This window comes from Bubalus kerabau, chromosome 11 (assembly GCF_029407905.1).
Source record: "Bubalus kerabau isolate K-KA32 ecotype Philippines breed swamp buffalo chromosome 11, PCC_UOA_SB_1v2, whole genome shotgun sequence".
In the NCBI taxonomy this organism is placed as follows: Eukaryota; Metazoa; Chordata; class Mammalia; order Artiodactyla; family Bovidae; genus Bubalus; species Bubalus kerabau.
The window spans coordinates 73,822,676-73,835,218 of NC_073634.1; the positions used below are offsets into that span (position 1 = coordinate 73,822,676).

The 12,543-nt window shown below is 34.6% G+C and overlaps 1 protein-coding gene across 2 annotated transcripts in view; it reads right to left on the reverse strand.

The window, feature by feature from the left end:
- Window positions 1–477: 477 nt before the first annotated feature.
- Window positions 478–12,543, reverse strand: part of PPP1CB (protein phosphatase 1 catalytic subunit beta) — a 36,806-nt gene continuing 24,740 nt past the window's right edge. For both annotated transcript variants that reach the window (XM_055540614.1, XM_055540616.1), the window contains exons 7-9: window positions 7,882–8,033; window positions 4,969–5,103; window positions 478–2,846 (exon numbers count right to left, since the gene is read on the reverse strand). In XM_055540614.1, the coding sequence (XP_055396589.1) occupies window positions 2,742–2,846; window positions 4,969–5,103; window positions 7,882–8,033 (392 nt within the window). In that variant the 3' untranslated portion in view covers window positions 478–2,741. The remainder of the gene's footprint in view (window positions 2,847–4,968; window positions 5,104–7,881; window positions 8,034–12,543) is intronic.

Here is a 12,543-nt window from a genome sequence, read left to right on the forward strand (position 1 = left end):
GGGCTCAATATGTTAATAATATACATTTACATATTCTTAAGAGAAACCTTAAGAGACATCTCATCATGCTCCCGATTTTCCCTCAGATGAATTTCTTTAAAAGGCCTATAACCTCTCATACTTCCAATTAGTCACTTTTTTTTAAACTTTAAATTCTGCTTGCAGGTATTTTGACCCAACATTTTGAACAAACCAGTCTTGTTGATCATGATTAAAACTGGTCCCTAGGCAAAATTAAAATAGTGAATGCTAAAGCTTCAAATATTTGTAGTTGATTCTTTCCATTCAAGAACAGAAACTGACCAACATAATCCATGTGATCCATCACATTATCACAGTTATCTAGTGTGTTCAGTGACTATGTCATGACATTTAGAATAAAGATAAATTTGAATATAGAAAATTATTAAAATTCAGAGAGGAAAAATGACATAAATTAGTGACAGGGAAGAACAATAGAAATTAGTGACACTAGAATTTTAGATACTCTTCTCCTAAGAAACAAAGTTTTATTTATTTCAAGTAACAGTGTTACCAAGCAAATAATATTTGTAATGAACACAGTATATGAAAAGAAGCTGTTAAAAGTGGTTTGAAGACTGAATAGTTTTAAAATGTGATAAATTTCCATTCTTCAAATTCAATGACCAATATTAATTTGCTTAATTAGTGACTATTCAGTATTAACCTGACTAAATTATTATAACAACTTATAGAGGATTCAAATTAATGTGTTTGACTAAGATTAATAAAAGACTGCCCTGTTTCCTCCCAAAGGCTTATTTTCTAGACCCCCTTCACACTGTGACTACTAAGAGTACAGCTAAAATTCTATTAAAAATTGTTCAACTTACTCTTCAGTTGGAAAGATATTAAAATCACATTAGGTAAAAGCCTGTTTGACCTAATATATCATAAGCAGTATATGAACAATTTTTAAAAAGAACCAATTCATCATGAAAGATATTAAAAATCTATTTGAATAAAATGTGTTTACATGTTTTACTGTAAAGGAAAAACAAGGACTAAAATAACCAGTCAGGCTTCATATCAATTAGACAACTTTTACTAATGAGAAAACTACATTTAAAATGTGCTTTAAAACAAAATGGAATTAGAAAAAAAAAAGACATATGCATTTGATTGAACTTTGCACTGCGCTGAAAATCAAATCTCCTGCAGTAATACAATACGCCAATTCTTAAGATTTAAATTACTAGAATTCTCAATTTACATTTTCAAAGACGATATTAAGGTCAAGAATTTCACATCTATGGTAGCACTTATAGGAGGGCATTTATAAATATGATGTCCATCCCTATGAAGCTTACAAATTTGACAATGCTCAATAATAGCTTTTAGAATCACATCCAAAAGTGTTGCACCCAAAGAATTATAAATCGGTGTCCTGTAAGTTCTCCTAAATTCTTTATGTTGACTCTTCTACTCCTGTCATTTGTTAATACTACCCTTAAAAAAAAGAGAACAGGAAAAGAAAGGCTGCAATAAACCCTTGATCATGTACAGAAATTATTGCTACTATAGTTCACTACAAAGCATGTCTATACAATATCATATGAATTTCGATCATGAAAAATCAGAATAAAAATCTTTAGTGACATAAGCCTTACAATCGTATACAACATTCACATGGCAATATTAGACAGTCAAGCACCCAATATCCATGGTTGACAAATGTCCCACTGACCAGCATTCATATAAATACATCCTTCGTACAGAGGGAGAAAAAATAGTGTCAGCTTTCCAAGGCTTGTCAAAAAAGGATTCTCATGTTCTGTGGATCTAAAAACAAAAAACAAGAACAAAAAAAAACCCAAAAAACAAAACCAATGCAGGTGAGGGTGTTACCAGAAAGTTAAGCATGCCAAAAAGGTGTTTCGTGCGAATTAAAACCTAAAGCCAAGGTACCACATAATCACATTACCAACTAGTTGGGTATACTAAATGAGCCTTATCTTAAAGTTAAATGAAATGCTACTGCACAATAGAGCATCAATAAGTTAAAATTAGAGTGCACAAACTCAAATCAGTGGCAATTTCTGTATGAAGCAAAATATTCACTATCAGCTGTAACAGTTGCCCAAACTGATTAAATCACTCAATTGGACATTTGCATATTTTAAAAAATATCTCTAAATTCCTTTTTACTGTAATGAGGCATAAATTTTCTTAGTAAGATCAAACAGGTACATAAGTAAATAAGCAATGGAAAATTAATAGTTGATGAATGTCTTCAAAAATCTTCCCACATTGCACTTTTTAAAATGTTTGGGGAAAAAATTTAAAGAATTTGCCATTATTTCAGCAAAAACAAACAAACAAAAACAAAACAAGTCCAAAATAATTAAACAACCAAGCAACACTAAAACCACATTACACAGATGGATCATCATGCTTTCGTCTGGTTTAACTATCACATCTAGTTTAACTGGGATGCTTTTCAGCTTTAAAAACTGTGATACGTGAAGATGTAACTTTAATGGGTAATTCTGAATTTGGATTTAACTTTGTTGAATATTATAACAGAGTATACTTATTACAATACAGTGTAGCACATCTTTCTATTAGAAAAAAATTTAAGATCCTTTACCCGTCTCCTTAAGTTAAAGGTGTGACATCATAAAGGGTGTCAAATGGCTGGATGGTTTTACAGTGCACACTTAAAGATTATGAAGTATGTCCTTAACAAATCTGATGGTTTCTTTACAGAGTTCCTTTCTTCACCTTTTCTTCGGTGGATTAGCTGTTCGAGGTGGAGTGACAGGACGTCCTGAATTCAGTCCACCATATTGGTACTTAGCTTTCTTTTCAGATGGTTTCAAAATCTTAAAGTAAATAATTTAATAACAACGTTACCTTTTTCAAGTACAATAAGTTTAAAGAGATTACTGTTACATAGTAGGCTTCTCAATAAGTGACATCAATTGTAAAATTGTAGGAAAAAGCAAAGTTCTACAATCATTTCTCACATTTAAAAAGTATCAAAAAATAAGTAAAAAGTACAAATGTCTGAATATCTGAATATTACTATTATTGGTCATTCCATTGACAATTTAGTGACAAAAGCTCAAGTACACAAAACCCATCAACTATTCAATCCTTAGATCTAAGTATAAAAATTTTCAAACTAGTGTATCTCTGTGATGAGGAAAAAACACTAAGAGTCAAAAGACCCAGGTTCTCATCATAATTCTCTTATTTCTTTAGAGGGTAATTAGTCACAAATTCTTCAATCTTCATTTATTATGTGTATACAGATCTTTCACTTAAAAAATCTATATATATTATGTATCATAAAGTTCACCATTTAAAATGTAGAAAGACAACAATTTATAACATATTTACAACTATGAAACCACTGGTATAATCTAACATTAGAACATGTTTGTCACTCCAGGAAGAAACCTTGTTCCCAAAAGCACTCACTCACTCTTTATTTCCATTATTGACTGCCCTAACCCCCTTCAACTCTATAAGCAATCACTACTTTACTTTCCTCTATTGAACTGTCTTTTCTGGCTATTTTAAATGAATGAAACCAGACAATTTGTGCTATTGTGACTGGCTTCTTTCACTGAGATGATGATTTTGACGTAGCATGTATGAGTACTTTATTACTTTTAATTGCCAAACAATATGCCATTTTATGGATACTCAACATTTTGTTTATTCATTCTTTAGCTGATGAACATTTGGGTTGTTTCTACCTTTGGTTATTATAAATAATGTTCCTATTAATATGTATATATACATCTACTTGAGTACTGTTTTCAATTCTTTCAGGTATATACCTAGGAGTGGAAATGCTGGGTCATATAGAAACTTTTTATGTTTAACTTTTTCAAGAACTGACAAACCATTTTCCATTCCCACTATCAATATATAAGGTTCCAACTTCTCCACATCCCCAGCAACACTTTGGTTATAGCAAAAAAAAAAAAAAAAAAAAAAACAACCACAAACAAAAAAACAAACTATTTGTTGAAGGATATGACCTGGTTACTACATTTAAATTCTGAATGAGAAATCAAACATTTAGCATTCAATTGTTATTAGCTGATAGTAATGGAAACCTCTCTCACATTTTTTAAGAGAAATACATTGTGTCAAGGACAAAAAATAAAGTTATTTTAGTCCAGGAACAAGAATGATTAAGTAGTATGCTAAAGCTGGTCTCTTTTTTAAATGTAAATGTTTCTATATTCACAAATGGATACTTTAAGATTATTTGGAAGGTTTTTCTAGGTAAATATTCTACATTATTTTCATCAGAGTTCATAAACTCTTTCTACTCAACGCCTGTCCCATCCATGCATCTTGCAAAAGAAAACACAATCTGAATTCACATTCTTTTAGTAGCTAAGCCACTACCTAAGGATTCATACAGGAATTTCCAATTTAAACATATGCCATCAAGAATGAATGACATGAATTAGGATTCCTAAAACTCTAATTACAAGATATATACCTCAAAGACTAGAATATTTGTGAATGAAAATAGAAATCTACAGGGAGTCCAAGAGTGATAATTACTTCTGAATTAAACTGATTTCCTATACTTCCTCAAGGAAAGAACACAAATCTGAAAGGAAATTCTTCTGACAATAGTTTTAAATTAGATTTCTAGATGTTAACTTATAGCTACTAAAGGGGAAAAAGAGTAGGGAAGGGATAAATTAGGAGTTTGGGATACAAACCACTATATATAAATTAAATAAATAACAAGGTCTTACTGTACAGCACAAGGAACTATATTCAATATACTGCAACAAATCACAATGGAAAAGAATATAAAAAAGAATAGGTATGTAACACTTTGCTGTACACCAGAAACTAATTAAATATTGTAAATCAACTATACTTCAATTAAAAAGATTTCCAGTTGTTAAAAATTTATATTTAAAAAGAGAACAAACGAGAATAAACAGAAGTATACATATAGCATACCTGAAATGAACACATCAAAGTTTCATCCACACTCATCATTCCACCAGCATTATCAAACTCGCCACAGTAATTTGGGGCTGAAAACAGGGTTACCAGTTGTCGCTTAGCAAAGAATTCATATCCATCTTCCACAACCTGGCAGAGAAAAGGTCAAAAGAAAAAACATTTATGTATCTTTTAAAATTTTCAACCATCAGGATTAATTAAGATAAATGTGACAAAGACCTGAAAAAATACAAACCCCTATTTTGTTTGGGAAGCCTGATTTTTATTCTTAAACTTACCTGAGAAAATATTAAAATTGGCTTTTTCTATAAAGACAAGAATTTAGCTTAAATGAAATAAACTTATGATTACTGAAGTTCAAAAATACCATTTTCAAGTGTTCTACTACCATTCTCCTAGAACAGTGTCTAAAGGGAGTTGAGATACCAAATACTTCTTAGACCATCGATGGCATTATGATCCAAATATAAAATCCTTAATTCAATGAACAATAATCAGACAATGAAAGACAGATTATGTTATGAACATTTTTCTTCTTCTACTTTCTAATTTCCTATTAGTATTACAAACATTGAAAACTTTACTAAGCTGAGCTTAATTTACAGATGGTGCTACTACAAATTAGCTGCCGATAGATTTTTATGTGTGTAACTCTTTTCCTTAATGATTTAAAATGATTTCCAGAATCTGTTGTCAATTCCTCAGTGAATTAAACAATTTATGTTTCTCAGATCTACAACTCTGAGAGGTAGGCAACAACATGTAAACATTTTCTATTTATTTACAGAACAGGTAAAAATAAATTTTGAAGTCTTTTATGTATTCTATGATTAAGCAAAATTATCCTACAATACTTGGAGAAAGCACTTCCACAACCATCTACATTTTTATATAATTCCTACCTAGGTATCAGGCACATGTTCCTGTTGTTATTACTTCATGGTAAAATTTAGGTAATAAACTTTTCTATTAAAACCTTGGCCACCTTATCGACTCCAGTTCAGCATACTGCCTGGCATTCAGTACATCCTTTTAGTTCTTAGTTTGCTTGTTCATATGTTTATTTATTCACATATTTACCAAAAGAACAGGGTTGTTTTTTTTTAAAAGGAAACTTTGTGTTGTTTCCCATCATAAGACTCTTAATTTTAGAGATAACAGGCTTGAAAATAAGCAGAACAGGATTTGGAGGTGTCTAGAAAATGACCATGGCATCCATCACTGCACGGGACATAGGAGGGGAAAAAGTGGAAGTAGCGACAGATTTTATTTTCTCCAAAATCACTGCAGCCATGAAGTTAAAACACACTTGCTCCTTGGAAGGAAAGTGATGACAAACCTAGATAGAATATCAGAAAGCAGAGAAGGCGGCTGCTGCTGCTGCTAAGTCGCTTCAGTCATGTCCGACTCTGTGCGACCCCATAGATGGCAGCCCACCAGGCTCCTCCACCCCGGGACTCTCCAGGCAAGAATACTGGAGTGGGTTGCCATTTCCTTCTCCAGAGAAGGCTGAGCACTGCAGACCTGATGCTTTGGAATTGTGGTACTACAGAAGACTCTCGAGAGTCCTGGAAGATCAAACCAGTCAATCCTAAAGGAATCAACCCTGAATATTCCTTGAAAGCTCCTTTATTGGAGCTTCAGCCAGCATCCAATATTTTGGGCACTGATGCAAGGAGTTGACTCCCTGGAAAAGACTTATGTTGGGAAGATCGAAGGCAAAAGAAGAGAGAAGCAAAGAATGAGATGGTTAGACAGCATCACCAACTCAATGGACATAAATCTGAGCAAACTCTGGGAGACAGTAGAGGACAGAGGAGCCTGGTGTGCTGGAGTCCACGGGGTCAGAGAGTTGGACACAACTCAGAGACCTAACAACACAACAAGAAATCTTATATAAACACAATGCTCACTGATTAAAAGATAACTTTGCCAAAAGCAAAGAATTTGGGGATATGACTTCATTCAATTGAACTAGAAAATTTTAACAGAAAAAAAGGGCATGTGATATACAACATGTACAGAAAATGAGAAGCCTGTCATCTGTGTTATCACATAGGATCACATAAAGAGGTAGAAGCAGTCAAGGTTTATGGGGCACAAAGCTGCAGAAAAAAACTAAGTACATATAGCATATAAATAACAATAAATTTTACCTTAATAAACAAGGAATCTTTAAATATTTACAAATTTAAAATATGTAAGAGCAGCTAAAAAGGATTTAAAAAAAAATGCTTTTCAGTGTATTTCGAATCAGTTATGTTCTAGAGAGCATGAGGACTGGATATTTACTTACCACCCTGATTCAATTAATTACCAAGACTTTCCTACATTTATTTCATCTATCTCCCCGCTCCTTTTTCTGATGTATTTTAAAACAAAACATCTTACCACTACATACTTGAGCATGCATTTCTGAAAAATATGGACATCTTTCTTACATAACAATACAATTCATCGCAGCTAAAACAATTAACAATGACTCCTTGGTATCTAACACACAGTCTATAATCAAATCTTCCCAATGATCTTAAAAGTGTCTTTTTAGAGTGTGGTTTGTTCTTATCAAAATCCATACAATGTATTTGATTGTTATCTATAATATGTAACTATCATATTAAAATGGGATCAAATATTTCTAGAAGGTTGCAGACAAGCATTGATAAAATTGTTGGTATTGTAATACACTACAAAAATATATTCCTTTGAAATCTTTCCTCTTAGAGGGTAAGAGTTAATAATCATTAGGTTATTAATTGTGAAATCAAGATATAGGATTTACCTTTTCTGTTTTCCTTGTAATAATTAGTTTTCTTAGATCTCGATTTTCTCAAAATAAAAAAAAATGGCATAGACCTGGATGAAGTTAATAAATACCAAAACATCCAAAAGTTTTGTATTTCATACCTGATGAGCTCGACAAATCAAGTCTAAATCATGACGATTCAGAAATTTACTGACTACATCAGCTCCAAAAGTGAAGGAAACACCACGATCATTTTCTCCCCACCCTTGCACATCCTTATCTGGGTCAGACCACAGCAAATCACAGAGCAAACCTTTAAAGGATAAAAACACAGCAATGAAAAGACAGAATTTATAAAATAAAGTATATCTACATCACATTTCTTCTCCTGTCCTCCTACCTTTTAATAAATTCTGCCAATCACTGCCCCCTAGTATCCCAGCCTATAAAACTCAGCCATTTTTTGTTAAAGTAACCACGCATATACAATGTTGCCTGGCTTAAGGTAGTACTCCCCAGCCCTTTAAACAGGTAAGAAATATATGCACAGAATGCTCTAAACATGATATTGGAAAAGGCTCTTCATCTTTGTCTATAGTTTCTCTGTATGGATACCAACTGATTCAGCAGCATTTCCTGAATAATTTCATCCTTTCCTTACAGAGCTACCAATCCTGCTTCTGGTGCTATAATCTATTCCATTAATCTATTTTATCACTGAGACATCAACACACCAGAGCTTTTAAATAAATCTTTCCATTTAGTAGATCTATCCCCACTCATTAGTTTTCTTCAGGACTGTCTTGGTTACTTTTAATCCTTTGTTCGTCTATATATAAACCTCTGAATCTGTTTGTCTAATTCTGTGAATCCAACTGAGATTTCATTGTAACTATTTCCAATCTACAGATCAATTTGAGGGAAGAAAATATTTTCCACAAAAGCCTGGAAGATTTAAATAAAGTATGGAGGAACAAAATCAGATAAAATCCTTAACTTTATAGTTTTCAGGCTTAAAAAAAAAAAAGAGCTGAAAATATTTAAATATTGGTGACAGAGGATGAGATGGTTGGATGGCATCACTGACTCAATGGACACTGAGTATGAGCAAACTCCTGGAATGTGAAGTCAAGTGGGCCTTAGGAAGCATCACTATGAACAAAGCTAGTGGAGGTGATGGAATTTAGGTTGAGCACTTTCAAATCCTAAAAGATAATGCTGTCAAAGTGCTGCACTCAATATACCAGCAAATTTGGAATACTCAGCAGTGGCCACAGGACTGGAAAAGGTCAGTTTTCGTTCCAATCCCAAAGAAAGTCAATGCCAAAGAATGCTCAAACTACCGCACAATTGCATTCATCTAACACACTAGCACAGCAATGCTCAAAATTCTCTAAGCCAGGCTTCAATAGTACATGAATCTTGAACTTGCCGATGTTCAAGCTGAATTTAGAAAAGGCAGAGGAACAAGAGATCAAATTGCCAACATCCGTTGGATCACTGAAAAAGCAAGACAGTTCCAGAAAAATATTTAGTTCTGCTTTATTGACTATGCCTAAGTCTTTGACCGTGTGGACCACAACAAACTCTGGAAAATTCTTAAAGACAGGGTAATACCAGACCATCTGACCTGCCTCTTGAGAAATCTGTATGCAGGTTAGGAAGCAACAGTTAGAACTCAACAAGGAACAAAACTGGTTCCAGATAGGGATAGGAGTACGTCAAGGGTGTATATTGTCACCTTGATTATTTAACTGCATGAGAAACGCTGGGCTGGATGAGGATGAACACAAGCCGGAATCAAGATTGCCGGGAGAAATATCAATAACCTCAGGTATGCAGATGATATCACCTTTATGGCAGAAAGTGAAGAACTAAAGAGCCTCTTGATGAAAGTGAAAGAGGAGAGTGAAAAAGTTGGCTTAAAGCTCAACATTCAGAAAACTAAGATCATGGCATCTGGTCCCATCACTTCATGGCAAATAGATGCGGAAACAATGGGAACAGTGATAGACTATATTTTTTTAGGGCTCCAAAATCACTGCAGATGGTGACTGCAGCCATGCAATTAAAAAATGCTTGCTCCTTGGAAGAAAAGCTATGACCAACCTAGACAGCATATTAAAAAGCATAGACATTATTTTGCCAACAAAGGTCTGTCTAGTCAAAGCTATGGTTTTACCAGTAGTCATGTATGGATGTCAGAGTTGGACTATAAGAAAGCTGAGTGTCGAAGAACTGATGCTTCTGAATTATTGTGTTGGAGAAGACTTGTGAGAGTCCCTTGGACTGCAAGGAGATCCAACCAGTCCATCCTAAAGGAGATCAGTCCTGAATATTCATTGGAAGGATTGATGCTGAAGCTGAAACTCCAATACTTTGGCCACCTGATGCAAAGAACTGACTAATTTCAAAAGACCCTGATGCTGGGAAAAACTGGAAGGCAGGAGGAAAAGGGCATGACAGAAGATGAAATGGTTGGATGGCATCACTGAGTCAATGGACATGAGTCTGAGTAAACTCCAGGAGTTGGTGATGGACAGGGAGACCTGGCGTGCTGCAGTCCATGGAGTTGCAGAGTCAGACACAACTGAGCAACTGAACTGAAGTGACACTCCAGGAGATAGTGAAGGACAGGGAAGCCTGGCATGCTGCAGTTCATTAGGTTGAAAAGAGTTGGATGTGACTTAGCGACAACAACATCTCCATCATTCTAACAGTAGTATAAATCTTAGGAGGGACTGAGACCATCTTGGGAATGTAAATTAAGAAGACCAATAAATCTACTCTGAGAAATCAAACATTTAATACGCAGGCAGAGAAGGAATGAGCAATAAGTATTGGACAGGTATTGTCAAAACAAAAGAAGAGAGAATAGCAGCTCTCCTTAAAGGGTAAGAATTAACCTGCTACTGCTACTGCTAAGACGCTTCAGTCGTGTCCGACTCTGTGCGACCCCATAGACGGAAGCCCATCAGGCTCCCCTGTCCCTGGGATTCTCCAGGCAAGAACACTGGAGTGGGTTGCCATTTCCTTCTCCAATGCAGGAAAGTGAAAAGTGAAAGTGAAGTCACTCAGTCGTGTCCGACTCACAGCGATCCCATGGACTACAGCCTACCAGGCTCCTCCATCCATGGGATTTTCCAGGCAAGAGTACTGGAGTGGGGTGCCACTGCCTTCTCCGAAGTACGAAATGGTTAAGCTTCAAGTACAATGAATAAATGCTAAGGGAAGACTGTTTTAGAATGAGTTGGGGTCAAAGATTTTTTTTTTATAATCCATATACTAATATAGCTTATAACAAAAGGAGCTCTTCATTTTGAGTCACAATATAGCTTATCTCGGAGAAGACAATGGCACCCCACTCCAGTACTCTTGCCTGGAAAATCCCATGGACAGAGAAGCCTGGTGGGCTGTAGTCCATGGGAACGCTAAAAGTCGGACACGACTGAGCGACTTCACTTTCACTTTTCACTTTCCTGCATTGGAGAAGGAAATGGCAACCCACTCCAGTGTTCTTGCCTGGAGAATCCCAGGGACAGGGGAGCCTGGTGGGCTGCCGTCTATGGGATCACACAGAGTTGGATACGACTGAAGTGACTTAGCAGTAGCATAGCTTATCTTGGTAGGGGAAGTACCTAAAACATATTGTAGAAATGGTGGCAATATACACTCAATTTCTATCATCATTTCCTAAGCTCCTGTCATAAGAAATCCACCAGTATAACAAATCCACTTTGATGGTCTCAATTTACAAGCTCTTTCTGGTTTCTAAAGAATCAGAAGCTGATTCTTTAAATACACACACACACAGCTCTATAATGCTCATAGTTTCCAGTCTGTTTCCACAAAAGCAGCAGTGAGGAGGTTAAGATACTATTCTATGATTTTTATATGACAAAATAACTAGAATGTAGTTGGCTTTCGGGACTATCTGGAAAATGCAACCGCCTGGATGCACACAAAATCAAATAATCGTAGCAACAACAATGTGCCATTCTTCAACCTTAATGGAATCAAGACAAGAATCCGACAGTCAAGGTTTAATGTTTATAATCCATGCCCTAATGAATAAGTATTATAATCATTAGGCTATTGTTTCTAGAAAATAAATTTCTAAATATGACGGACAATATGAAAGCTCAAAATGGCCATTTCATGGCATCTCAAAAACTTCCCATTAAAATATGATGGAAAGAGAAACTTAACATGCCATCTTTGAAACTGATCTATGCCTGAACTATACCATCAACAGGAACTCTCAAGATGTAATCACCTGAAATTTGTATTGTACCTTATTTTAAATAAATACTCTATTATTACTTAAGTACTAGCTTCTATTAGGTTTAGTCAAATATATTCTAAATTACAGTCAAAATCTGGCAAAATGCATTTTAAAAAAAATAATCCACACAAAAACAGTGGTACTCTGTTAGGAGACAATGTACTGCAATATGTCAGTGGCTTACTGATAAAAGAGGATCTATACAACTGTTTATATGGTTGATGTTTAGTATGAGTAGCATTCTGAGTGATATCATTATGCTCTCAGTATGCTTTAGTACACTGAGCAAAAAATAGCAAGATTTTAGGCAAAAAATAAGTTTGATAGAACCATATTACAGTTATAATAAAATCTAAAACTTCTGTACTATGGGGAATTAGTGGAGAGTGAAATATTTTGTATTATTCCAAGTAATCTGTAGTTAGCTTATTGACTACTAAAACAAAGCTCTATTTATTACACAATACAGTCCTACCTTCATTAAATATAATAAAGTTCATATATGTCAACATTTTACATTAAAAATCGATTAAGGGAC